The sequence below is a fragment of the Anoplolepis gracilipes genome, chromosome 7 (assembly GCF_047496725.1).
Source record: "Anoplolepis gracilipes chromosome 7, ASM4749672v1, whole genome shotgun sequence".
Taxonomy (NCBI): Eukaryota; Metazoa; Arthropoda; class Insecta; order Hymenoptera; family Formicidae; genus Anoplolepis; species Anoplolepis gracilipes.
In genome coordinates this window covers 4,097,218-4,112,031 of record NC_132976.1, presented here as the reverse complement: position 1 = coordinate 4,112,031, position 14,814 = coordinate 4,097,218, and the positions used below count along the sequence as shown (strand labels likewise).

The window sequence follows — 14,814 nt, the reverse complement described above, 5'->3', positions numbered from 1 at the left end:
ATATATTGGAAATATAAATTATGTATATTAGATTAGATTTATATTTAATAGAGAGTAATATGACATGTGAAATCAATTAATCAATTTTATAAATAATATTTGCAGAAAAAGATATTAATATTGGAACTGAAAAATTTATTTTAATAATTTATATACATATATATGCTACTAATATGTTATATATAAAAATAAAAATGATATGCTGTCAAAATACAAAGTAGTTATAAATTATAAGTGATCAAAGCGTCATTCATAAATTTCTAGAATAAATAAGCAGAATTCATTAATAAAGAATTTTAATAATTACACACAAGTCTTTTATGTTATATTGTCTTATAGTATATTCTTTTAAAATTCTTTTTTCTAAATTATAATAGCATGTCTCATGTATGGCACATAAAAAAACAGCGCGCATAACACTTGTACACAAATATTTTCATTCACTCCAAAAAAAAGAAATAAAAGATTATTTACATTGTGGGGCTATTGTATTAAAATAAATACTGAAATTGTGCGCACATATGTATGTCGTAATAAACTCGAGGCTGGAGTATATTTTTCGCTAAGTTGCGTGAGAGATACCGATACTTCGGCCCGCGCGACAAAGTTGTAGTGAGTTTTGACGGGTCAGTAACTCCGAAAATATTTATGTCGTCCCAAACTATTCTTACACCCGCGACATGGATATTTTCGTCTAATGTTGGGTAACTCCCGTATACGTTTTATTGCTTTTCCCCTAATTACGACTATTCGCTGGTCTCTAAAAATATCGTTTTGAAAATCGCAAGAATATTTACCCGACTTGTGTCATCGTCGGTGACGTTTCCGTAAAAAATCACAGCATATAGTTTTGCATTTCTCATCTTTACGAACTTATCGTTTTATTGGTTAAATGTCGATTAGATTCTCACTTGCGTGCATTTCGTTTCTCGTTGAAAAAACGTTATATTTTTTTTCTGGAAATTGTAAATACTTATTTGCACTCGATGAACTCATCGCGAAAAATCTTTACTATCGAGAAAAAGTATCCGCGATACTTGAAAACAGCACAGTCAACATGGAGAAAGAATTTAATTTACCTTTCTTTATGTCTTCAAAAATTCTTTAACTTTTATGTACAAGAAACTAATTTATGTACAAGAAAATAATAAAAAGATTGTGAAAAAAAAAAAAAAAAAAAAAAAAAACAACTAAAGGAGTACTTAAAAGAAAGCACGAGTTTTAATTAACTAATTTTAGTTTTAATAAGTAATTGCATCGATTTGTTAGATACATATACAAGTAGGAATTTTTTTATTTTTATGTATTTGAGGGAGGGAGGGTATTTCTCTTTTTATAAAAGGGATCTTACTTAAAGTTCTCCTTTTACTATACATAGTAAGAACAGAAACTTTATGACGTTATGTCGAGAGTTTATATTTTGCTGGATAATCCTCCGCAAGCGCCAACAATTCTCCTCCATTCTTCTTGCATTGAGGCTTCCGATACGTGGTGTAACACCGGTTCATCTTCAAGACGGGTGGTGGTGGCGGTGGTGAAGTGGGCACTTGTTACCGAGGACGGCAAACGAAGGGACTCTCGAGGCATCGAAGTTCCTGATGAGTCTAAAGGGTCGCGCGGGGAGGTCAACAGATGTTGCAACAGAGGCCAAAGTTGAACGAGAGAATCCGGCGTATCGTTGCTGTGTGTGGTTGTGCGCATGTATGCGTGTATGTGTGTTCACGGTAAAGTGACTTCACTATCTGCATATTCTGTACAGCATTAGAACATTCGCTACGCGATGCTGGAAAACTTTGCCTCTCAGGAAGTTCGAACAGATCGTATCACGTGAAAACGATGACACGTTATGTAACACCTCCAGCTGTCATCTGCTGACGAGTCGCAGATCCTTAATTTTAAGGCTATTTTTGTTTTTTTTTTTTGGTTCGTTCATCAGATAATCTAAAGAGGATTTTTTTATTTTCCTTCTGTTTTTGATTTAATAAGTTACTAACTTTATTAGTTTGATCGATCGATTAAACACCTGTTTCCAAAGAAAGCTTTTGATACTAAAATTTTTCTTGTTTCTATAAAAATTGGCAATAACAATCTCGCAAATTCTGAAATTCATATTATATATTTAATATAATATAATATAAATATATTTTCATCAATTCTGTTCAATTTAGCTAATATTTGCGGATCAGCTTCAAGAGTATCGGCGGAGATGCAGCGGATATGAATTCCCCGAGAAGGGACTACGATCTCGCGGAGAGAGATATGCACACAGGCAGGGAATTCCCTCAAGCCAGATATATTTCGTCAACGTAAACGTAGCAGAGGAACTTCCATTCAAAGGATTAAATAAGTAATTACACGCTCGCTCTACCGTGCCTTACGGGAACGGAACGTTTATCGCAAGCGAAGAGACACGTCGTCGCGCGAACAAACAACGCGTCAATCGTATTTCGATGCTTTACGAGGGAGAGAGCATCTGGAAAACGCTCTTCCCGACATATTAAACGCATGGCAAAAGCTTCCGAAAGCGCGCTCGATTACTTGACATGAAGGGCAGACAGGGAGAGGAAGCGCTTTGAAATTCGACGCGGATCTGCTTTGGGAAATGTATACGCGCGTTAAAGAAACAGCCGTACGAACAAACAGTCACAGGACGGGTCGGCCCCTGTGACTGATTTGGAGGAGGATAATTTGTCACAGATTCCGTTCACGAGTGCACAAGCACGTGCAATAATCATATGCAAAATGCGATATACATATGTAATCACGAAACATCATCTTCAAATTAATTAGAGAATCTTATCAAAAAAACATTCAGTGATGAAGATGGATATAATTTTTTTTTTAATTTTATAGAATATAAAGGGCCCTTTTTCATATTATGTAGCAAACACAATTTTAAGCTCATTGTAAAAGGGGCAATTATGAAACTTTGAATAATAGAGTGATTAAATTTCTATACATTTTTAAAATTCTTATTGACCTAATTATCTTTTACTGAAAGCATTTTTAATAATAACGCATACATCGATAGTTACAGAGACTTGAAATGCTGTAACACATTGCATCTTTTGCAAACCTGAGTGACATCGAATAACGATCTAACACACCAACGAAACACCCGCGATATCAAACTTTTGAGACACGCTTTATTGGTGTTTCGCTAATTCCATCACACGCCAGTTTCTAAAAAAATCGATATAAACTTTTTTTTTTTTTTTAATTTTATCGAATATAAAAAGCCCTTTCATATCATGTAGCAAATAAAATTTTATTGTAAGAGGGGCAGTTATAAAATTTTGAATAAAGCAGTAATTAAATTCCTATACATTAAAAAATTTTTTAAATTATTCTATTGACGTAAATACCTTTTACTGAAATTTTTTTTATAATAACGCATACTTCGACTAGTTACAGAGACTCGAAATATTGTCAAACACATTACACAGGATCTTTTGGAAGTTCTGAGTGACATCGAGTAACGATCTATCGTGGCAAAACACCGGCGATATATCAGGCTACTTACACAGGATGCGGGAAAAGCAGGGAGAGAGAGAGAGAGAGGCATCCCCATAAGAATCCCCGATTCTAAATTTGCCGTTAATAGCGCGACGTGACGAATGGGCACAGATGCATTCGACGTGCCTCCGGGGACGTGCCCTGTTTTGAAAACGTGCCGATATGCCGTGCGACGATTCCAGACAAGCTTTCGAATTCACTATATACATAGCTCATAGGTATGTCCGGTGTCCGATCCCTTCGCTCCGATTTCCGTGTCGCTTGTACGAGGTCTTCTCTTTGAGAGAGAGAGAGAGAGTGTGTGTGTGTGTGTGTACGTTTCTCTCTCTCTCTCTCTCTCCCTCTCTCTCTCATAAATCGGTGGCAATCTCAGCTGTCTTTGACGACTCGGTCAAACGGCCAACGATGTTAAGCGATAACGGATCGTAGAGGAATAAGAATAATGCACAAACATGGAAAATAGTAGCGTCTGTTTTTTTTTTTTTTTCAAGAGCGAAATATATATTCACATGATGAATTTCTTCTTTTTCTTTAATAAAACGAATTATATTTGTCTCGTGATGTAAATACTACTGTTGAAACTACTGTCTTACCTAGACAGCGCACGATATTAAAATATATTACAAAATATTTATAATAATTAATTAAATATTTAAAATGTTTATTAAAATATTTAATAAGTATTTTTGTAATATTATGATAATTCTTAGAGTTATCATAAATATCCCAGCAATTATTTGAAAAATATTTATAAAATGTTATTACAAATATTTATTTTTTTAGTTACTATAAATATTATATAAAATATTTATATATAATATTTTAAAGAAATAAATTATATTTATATATATATATATATAAAATAGAAATATTTAAAAATATTTATCACAAATATCGTGTGCTATCTCGGTATGAACTGTCTTGTCTATGTATACTGTCATCATCGAAAATGATGTAGGATGTAAGGGATCGTTGCATCTTCTCTCGCATAAGTTTCACGCGACCACAAGATCGCAACGATCGAATATACGATCGACAATTCATCGTTATTTACAGAAGATTGGAGGTTTATTCGCGTCGCAAGTTTACGATGTTCAACGTAAACATTTATCGATTTAGCTCCTCAAAGTGCTAGTATGCACTAGATGGAGAGCCAGTTTTTACGACACTCGAGGCACTCGAGATTTCCGTTTTAAGTAAGAATGCGGAGGAAGCGACACACTCTTCGAGTGGAAACGACAGCTGACATTTTATTTCGCTTTCCTCAGGCGGTATAGAGTCTAAAGTGGCGATGTATCATGAAAATGTAGGCGCGTCAGTTCCAACAACAACAAGTCTTCGAAACTTTTCGAGGATATTTGAAACGAGCATCTCTAGAATTCCCCATCTTTTAGGATCATTCACATAAAAATCGTGAAAATCTTGTTAAATAAGCTCAACGTTCTTAGACATTTAAACGCGCGTTAAACGTTCGCGAACGTGTCGATACGTCATTAATCACGTATGACGAGTCTGTAATATGGTACAAGACATGGCGTTAAAATATGCGACCCCTGGTTAGCCGACTGATTAATCATCCGACGTCTGATGAATGACTCTCGGCTCCGAGGAAAGCTCGTTAGGGGGAATGTGAACGGACGATTAAAAAATCCGGTGTAACAACAGCAGGAAGAAAATGTCTCTCCGTCTTTCGTTCCTCTTTATTGTTTTGTCATTCCGTATATTTACATCATCGATGAAAAGCTCGGTTACACAGATACGATCCACGCGATCGATACGATATATCTCGCAGGCACATGAGAAGTTCGACGACTTGTTCCGACGATTTTATTGAGCATGTCAAGACAAACGTCTAAAATTTTCTACTAATTGTAAGACATAGATTTTTCACCAAAATATCACGATTTAAATCCATAATTTTCGAATTAAAATGCAAAGCAATGCATTTATGCAAGAAAAAAAAAACGATTTTGTACGTTTAATGAGACAGAACAGCTTTATCTCCAGAGAAGAATGAGTTACAATTACGAGGATAAAGACTAATTTTGAAAATAATGATGATAGCTAACTTTATCTATACAGATGTTATAGAGATAGAAAGGAAAGTACGAAAAGTACGAAAGCGCAAAAAATATTTTTGGCAATTACATCGCTCTCTGCATTTCTCGCGCTTGTTCTAAATTAATATCATCAAAAATCAGAGACGAGTAAAGAAAAAAAGAAATTAATTTTTTAAAAAGACTAATAACCACGTATTCGTTTTCATTCCAAATATTTAAATAATGGCCTCATGAGACGAACTCTTTATTCCACTATAAACTTTCATCATCCGCTCTTTATAGTAACTATAATTAATATTAAGCTAAGTTCTCTCAAAGGGGGAAGAGAAAATCTAGAATTTATCTTTTAAAATATTTCTCTCTTTGGTATACATATAGATAAAATATTTTTTACTATAGTTCTCACAACGCTTTCAATATCTCGCATAGATTTGACGATGGATGATCGGAAATCTATACTACTTTGTCCGGATCTGCTTCCATCGAACATCAATTTAATCGCTCGCGATATCCGCGATTCTCGCTTCGATAAAAATCCGTCGCGACCGATTAAAATGTACACGATGTTTCAGAAATCATGTGCTTTATCTCGATTAGGAGTATCTTAAGTTTAGAAACGACGCCTTCTCTTTTATTAACTTTTTTTTTTTTTTAATTAGATAAACAGTTATCCAATTTATTATTGAAGAGTCAGCATCTTCGTCATTCAATTTTATTCCACAAGTCGCTAAAATAGACTTTCAATGATTTTCGAAACATCCTGTACAATACGATAGATTTATTTCAAAAAAGATAGGCGGATTTCTGGCCGCGTTTATTGTATATGCATATTCAATTGAAAGCTCGAGTGACATGCATTTCGCCGCCGTAAAAGCTAAAAAGGAAGGCTTGATCCAAAGAGGGATCAACAAGTCTCGATATTGTACTTTAGTGATGCGGTGAATAATGATTTTCAGATGACGATTGTAACGGTCCATTAATGCTTTGCACGATCATACTGAGACAATCCAAGCTGCTGCCGTTATTTTGCGAGGATAACGCTTGCTCGTTTTGCTCGAAACCTGAAACACAAGAATACGAGTGACATTAGAATGGATAACGTCGGAACAATTATATGTTATATCTACAGAGTGTCTACTCAAATCTTGCAAAAAAAATTCCTGATTATCTTTCAGGTATTTTTATTCAAAATTTTAGATAAAGAGACTATGTTAAAAATTTTTTATGCAATATATATATATATATATATATATAAGAAGGAAACAGCCACTTAAGTTTCAAGTGCTAGATTTATGAAAAAAAACTGAGCAGCTTCCGTTAAGATAAAAATTTTTAACTTTTAAAAGATTTGTGTTTTTTATCACTAAAAATTAAAATAAAAAATATGTATTGCATACAATCAATATTTCATTAAAACACTGAATATATAAACAAAAAATATATATATTTATAATTTACATTACAGGAGCAAAATTAAAAAAAAAAAAAAGATGTTTCTTTTTAATTTCTCGAGTTCCAATAAAATTTCATAAGAATTCCCTGATTTCTCTTAGGTACAGGAAATTACCTGAGAATTCCACGTTTTTCCAGGGAGTGTTCACCCTGATCTGTTATTTGAGCAACCTAGGCTCTATTTACTGATGTTTGTTGAACTAGATTAGTATTAGAGTTCCTGAAATCCTAAACAAATCGCAACTACAGGCTCAAAAATTAAAGCCCGTTTTCACGCCGCGTTTAACGCAAAAGAACCGCCGCGATCGCGAGTCATACGCAAGTGCAACGCGCTGCGTGTGCAAAGCGCAAACTGCATTTAAGCGAAACCTCAGATGCTCTTTAACCGCGGTGTATATCCAGATACGGATGAATTACGGGCGAATTGGGAGCGACGGGGTCGGCTCCTTTTTCCTCCACTTTTCGTTGTCCTTCGCCGGCGAAAGCACTTGCATAAGTTATGCACTCCGCTGTGTAAGAGCTTTGAGACACCGTTATTCTTGGCACTGGTCTTTCCGTTTTAAATTTGACTCGTATTTTTCAACCGCAAGGTATCTCCATGTGCATATTAACATGCATGTCCTAAAGGAGTCACGTTTGTTTATTATCATTAGGTAATTTATCGAATAATTTTGCTTACTTGCTTAGCAAAATAATATTATTACAAAGCAAAAGTTTATGACGTACAAATAGATGCGGAATTAAATTTATTTATTTTTATTTTATTTTCATTAATACATAACAAACAAGTGTTTGTTTTTAGATGAAAATGAATTGTGGAAAGAGTGCTTTAATTGGATATTCGTACAATATTTTTATAACAACTGTCACTAACAATAAATAAAATGGTGATTGACGTTGAAATTATTTAAATTCAAATTTTTAAATTGTATTATCTAAAAAAAGAAAAAATGTTATATAAAAAGTATTCTTTAAATCATTTTAATGATAAAATAAATTTTTTAATGAATTTAATGATTAAAACAGCAAACGTAGACACGAACTGTCGCGACAAATCATCAAATGCGTCGATGATCTAATTAACCACCCACATTCGTCAGCATCTTGGATATATTGCTGGCACGAAAGTTCGGATAAAGATACTGCAAAACGTAAGTGAGAGAGAACGGGGGAAACGCGCGAAACTAATAATATTAGTTGGAACGCGGACGAATAGGTCGACATGCGCCGATAAATACAAGATGACAGCTAGATTCTCAATCTTCTCTTTTTTCACTCTCCGTTCGTTTTATATATGATGGCAATAGCTTTAATTTTCGACATTTTACAAATTACGTGGACTTTTCATTTGTAATCGACTTGTTTGTTTAAAATGTTGTAATAACAATTGCGTCAAACAATAGATAATGAGAATTTAAGAGCGAGTAATTTTTGCGCGAAGCAAACTCTCTGTGAAAATCGATATAGACTTTCATCTTCGTTTAATTCCGAGTGGATATCATTTAATAGAATTTTAATTGGAAGCTCTTAATTACCAAGACATTCGGAAATAAGGGACTTACAAAGAGAGATAGGATTTAATCAAACTTTTGTTAAGAAAAAATTTGATTGCACATCGAAAAGGATAAGTAAGGTGAGAAGATTTTATAAAAGATATTTATTTTTTTTTCTTCAAGTCCGTATAAATTGTGGAAGCAAAAATATACTTGCGTCGACGGTTAAAATTCTTCGTAAATATTGGGTAAAAATTCTGTGACTCAACAACTGTAATTTCCATAAAATTAAGAACAATGTAGGAACGGAGAAGTCATAAATATTCATGGAATAAGATGGTAAGATAATGAGGAAATGCTGGATTTTTATATAACTCACTTAGTACTTGATGATATAAAAACGGTGATGAGCAAAATAAAAATGATGCTAACAATTACAATAAGATTCGACGTATTTTAATAAAACATTACATTATGCTTATAAAATATTAATTTGAGTAAATACATTCCTTATATTTTTCAATGTTTTTTTATTTAATAATAAACAGGATAAATCGCTTTATATTGATGTAAACATAAATGTGTAAATGAGAGACATTAATAATAGATTAATATTTTAATATTAATGCTATTAATTAATGTTTACATTGTCATACAAATTATATTTTATCAAGATATATTACTCTCATATGAAATGCGTATTCCCTGATTTGTTAGCTCGCAACCCAAAAGTACCTCCTGTATTTTTTCACTTTTAGAATCAAAACAAAACAATATTGTTTTATGATTATAAATTATAAGTTTTAATAAATTTTTATCTTAATAATGATAAAGGTATTAATTTTGATATTTATTGTATTAATTATTGTAATAATGTTTTTGTCAATAAAAATGTAATTTTAATATTATTTTATTTTTTATTTAAATTAAAATAAAGTTTCCAATATTTATTATTTATTAAGAAGTAAATTTTTAATGTTTAATTTTTTTTCTCTTTCTCTGTCACACATATTTTATTTGTGAATAAATTATTTATTTATTATTATTGATTTTTATATTTTTTAATGATTTAAACTTAATAATTCATATTTGATATAAATTAGATATATGAAGAAATATTAAATAAAAATGTATTTTTGAAATTTTATAAATATATTTATAGAATTTTTAATTAAAACACTGATTCATACTTTTTATATTTCAATGCTAAAGGTTCAAAGGTATTAAAATTCTTTGGATCGATAATTTTAGCAGTAATTTTATTAAAATTGGAGCGATATAATTTATATAGAAGTATTTATATATAGATATATAATTTATATAGATGTAGATATATAACTTATATAGATATATATAGTGTTTTTAGCGCGCATAGAACTTTTTGAAGGTAGCAATTGAAATAGAATAAAGAAATAATTGAGATAGAATTTGTTTAATTCCAGATTTCCCGGAAGTACCTGCACTGAACAATTAATCCCGATCAAATCGATTGTTTGGCGAAGCACGAGTATTTATTTATAGATCACTGGCTACGATACCGGCTGTCATACTGCTGCAGATGATGTATTATCTAGTTTGCTCGCCAGATTTGTTTGATATACCGCGCGACACCGAGCAGTTTTCGCGATGGTGACGTGAATTATTTATCACAGAACTGCTGGCCGTAATTTTCGACGTAATTCTCGATACATATATACATAGATAGACAAACGAGAGAACATTTCCGCACCTGTAATGAAAGATGGAACGCGCCGCGATAAAGTGTAAAAAAATTAATATTTAATTAATTTAACAAAATTAATTACTTTAAATATTCCATCTCAATCATCTTTGCATCCAGCTGGTACCGATATCCAGAATAGCCTGATGATAAAACGCAAAATTTTTTTGAACAAACTGACGTATTTTAATCTATTTACACAAAAACTTATCACATAAGTTTATAAGTAGAATTGTTGATATCCAATTCTCTCTTTTTGATAATTCTTTTTTTGATTGACACATATTCGTGCGAATTACTTGAAAGAGATTTGAAAAAAGCATTAATTTTGGACAATCAATTCCGCAATGAAATAAACGAAATTGCATCGATAGAAATCCAATATTTTTCAATTACTTCGATATATCCGAGATATCTGTTCTCTACATCGCACTTCGTCACTCTAATCGATTCGATAAATCAATAGATTAATTCACAAATGTCTCGACGTTAGGCAAGAGCGGCAAAAATAACCGGTCAACTTACGGAAGACGCAGAAACGTACAAGAGATATGTTTAAAAACGGAACTGCGTCTATAAATATATAATAGATAGGCATAGAAAGCAACGTCGAATCGACGAAGAACACTCACCAAAATGACACCGTATATACTCGGCACGTAGGTACAATTCTTGAGTACCAGTCAACGTGATTTATCACAATATACGTGACAAGAGTTTTAAAAAATGCAGCATTGCATAAAATACAGGGTTAGGTATTTAAAAAATGGGAGCACCTTTATCATCAATCTTGAACACCAGGAAAAAAGAAAGACTCTTTCTCTCAGAGAGGAAGAGCAGGAGAAAAACTTATTTGAAAAAAATTATAATATTTAAATTAAATATCTAAAATTATAAATATTTAAATAACATATTTTATAAATATTGTATTATATTGAAATATTTCGTAAAGAATTATTGTGATTTATATGTATGTAATAAACGGACTTTTTTCTAAATCGTACGAGATGCCAATTATGCCGTTTCGATCAACGTACGTATCATTAAAATAGGTCGCGCTTCGTGCTTGGCGCGAAATAATTTCGGGTGCGAAGGCTCAATATGTTCTCGACTTTCCGTCGCGGAAAAAAAATCCAAGGAGAGTAATGTCGACGAGAATGCACAGTTAGAGTGTCTCTTGTCCCGAGAAGTTCGGAGCCACCGATGCGTTTCGCGCTAATGAGAAGGAATCAAAGGTCCGTTGTGCGAAGGTCCAGACGGATTCAGCAAATTGTCTAGGACACGTCTTTGAAGATGGAAACGCAATTAAGTCGTTTCAATTCGCTCGCTGTCCTAATCGCATCCGGTGCTCCAAATGAATCGCGACTTCTTTAAGGGAAAGTCCACGTGCGCAGGACTCAGTTTGCGACTCGACGATTGCACCGACTCTGTTGAAGACATTGACATACTTACGATTCTTGCTTAGATTAAATTTTGCAATCGCGTCGAGATAATTAATTTACAAATCGCTCTGTGCGACCTTATTGCATGGAATTTATTTTTATTATCTAGTTGACAATTTTAATGTTGCAAAATATTATGACATTTATGATCGATTTATGAGAATAATTATGCATATTTTCTTGCATTAATTCATAACCATCATTTCCAAAATTATTAGGTATCCTATTTTTTATCCATATTTTTATGAAAAGTTTAACAAATTAATTTTTATTTCAATGATTTCTTGAAACAATCAAGACTAGAATGTGTATACATTTTCTCGAAATTTGTGTAATTGTGTTTATAAAACGTGTTATTTTTAAATTATTGATTAGAGTCCGTTTTAAATTAGCAAAGCATGTGTGTTAAATTGTGTCTTACTTTATAGAAACTTTATACTCTCTATTTTTTATTTCATTGTTTTCTTTATTTAATTCCATTTCAAACGTTGTTCAAATAAATTAGCATTCCAAAATATTAAAATGCCCTAAACTTAGGGAAAGATAAACAAAAGTCAAATTATTTTTTATTATTGAAATTTTTATTATTATTTGAAAGAATATCTCAAGTTAAAATTGTCCAGATAAAATGTGGATCAAATAACTATTACATAAGTAGTGAAATCTGTGATGTATTTATTTTGACATACATACTAAAAATAAGAAAAATTTAAAGATGCCTAATAATTTTGGACATGGCAGTTCGTAACTTCAAGTTTGTGATGGCAACAATTTCGAATTTATTCGTGCAGGAGAATCTGTCTCTGACAGATGTTACACAAGTGCAAAATCACGACTAATTCTCTCGTACGAGTTAATTAGATGTGTTTGTAAATATGAAATGGCACCGCTTCAGGAATCGAAGTATAATAACGAATTTATCGCAAAATTGAATTTAAGATTTAATAGCATCCGATTTAGGAATTATTCAAAATTCGCTTACGTCGAATAAATAAATCAATAACAATTATTGAACGGAGATAGCTATAATTAATATTCCAAATCCGACAAGTTCTGTCGATATATTTAATCCACGAATTAATGACCATTCGTTTAATCTCTCGCAATTCATATTACATCTGTCAAATTATTCAACCCTTATTATCGCTAAAAAATTGTACAACACCTTTCCTAAATTTAATTACCCCACATATAAGTGTCATAAAATATCATTAAGTAATCAAATTGTGAAATTGTGTAGTCAGAAGATGAAAAAAAATTCCATCTCAATCAGCGGTGGCCATCTATTCTATAGAATTGCCGGAATATCACCGAAAAAAATCATCCGGATTACGTTATAAAAATTGTATATCAGAGGAGCGTACGTTAAATGTCAGTCGTAGTCGCAAAACGAGATACGATATTATATCGTACGTTCGATCTGTCTTTTCTCCTTCTGTCGTGTCGTAGGAAAGGAGAAATATGACGTTTTTCCGGACAACATTAGCGGACTCCCGCGTGCAACTTAGTATGTACCTTGGCTGCGGTTTCGTCCGCGCTTAAATTCGCGTTCCGCCGGCCTGAGGAGGACTCCGGACAACGATGCGTCATACTAATGTACCGTGGCAATATATGGCACTCCGGTGTGTGCCGGTGGCTTGAATTTTCTTATCCTCCTGACGAAAGTCCGGATATTTTTCGAGATAACTTCTCGCACGTGTACTCATCGCCGCTGGAATTTAAGAGCGAATCTCGAATAAACTCATACGCAAGCGTATTAATAACACGAATTAACAAAAAAAAAATTATGAAAGGAAGAGAATAATCGCTTCCCGTAGGTCTTCTGACGCTAAATACAATTTTGAAAGTTTATAATAATAATAATAAACTTTTTAAATCTTTCAATTACATGACGCGTGAGAGAAGTTTTATTTCGATCAAACTTAAAAAACTTTCAACCTTTAAATAAAAAGAATTTGTTGTTGATTACGGTTAATAAAATATTCATCTTTAAATGTGGGGTTCATTCGAGAGCAGGAAAAGTTGCGAATTAAATTATTGAGGATCCGTCAAAGAGTTTTTAGAAGTACGAACGATTTTTTCTTTTTTTAGTAAAAAAAAAAAAAAAATTCTCATCTCTCTATCAATATAATGGAGATCAATAGTAAACAGAGGTAAAGTTTCGAGAAATTATATATATATTTTTGACTTACTTTTCTCGAAAAGAGAAGAAGGAAAGAAATGTTTGAATGCTCGTGTTATCCCTCGACGTATATATTGACTGTTTACCGATAAACAGCGATCGCTAATTACTTTTAGAGCGACGTTTAATTTATGTACGCGGTCGCGTACGTTCCTTTGAATGCCTCGACGAGTCGTTTGATCATCTCCGAGCGCAGAGAGAAAGAGAGAGGGAGAGGGAGAGAGAGAGAGAGAGAGACAGAAAGACAGAGAGAGAGAGAGAGAGAGTAGACTCTTACACTTCGCATACCGCGCGTCCAAATCAAACGACACGTACACGTTGTAAGGGAAACACATTAAAGACGCGTCAGCTACCACTATCGCGGTTCGCGTCGCAGCTTTACGAGCGCCCATGATCGCGATGATCAAAAGAGCGATAATTTGCGGTGGTTTAACTACTTATACATTGTATGCATTAAATAGGGCGATGTTAGTCTGCATGTGGCGTCAACGTCATATTACGATTTAGATGTAAAATGAAGCGAACATGAATGTTTTATGTTAATATCGTATTTTTGTACGCACATGTTTTCTCTCTCTCTCTCTCTCTCTCTCTCTCTCTCTCTCTTTCTTTCTTTCTACCCATCTTAAATATATTTGAATATATTTGTCAGCAAAAGCTTGTAATGCTTAATATAAATTTATGTTTTATAAGAAATTGGATGGATTAGTTAAAAATTAATATAGATAAATTTAACACATTTCAAGATTCATGAATTTGACAGCAAGAAAGCAGCCCTTTAGTCTTTTAAAATTAATAATTTGTGAGTTAAAGTATAGATTTATCTTGTAGAATAATTTACTCAAAAAACGCGTAAATATATTATTATTAAACTAACTTTTTTATACCGATAAAAATTTGTGATAATGAAAATTTTACAGGACACAAATCTTTATTTTAACCCACAATT

General features: G+C 32.7%; 1 protein-coding gene across 1 annotated transcript in view; it reads right to left on the bottom strand.

The window, feature by feature from the left end:
- Positions 1 to 4,407: 4,407 nt before the first annotated feature.
- The window catches only part of Nau (myogenic-determination protein nautilus), a 40,861-nt gene continuing 30,454 nt past the window's right edge, over positions 4,408 to 14,814 (bottom strand). Inside the window, exon 5 of the mRNA XM_072896127.1 lies at positions 4,408 to 6,637. Within this exon, the coding sequence (XP_072752228.1) occupies positions 6,504 to 6,637 (134 nt within the window). The 3' untranslated portion in view covers positions 4,408 to 6,503. The remainder of the gene's footprint in view (positions 6,638 to 14,814) is intronic.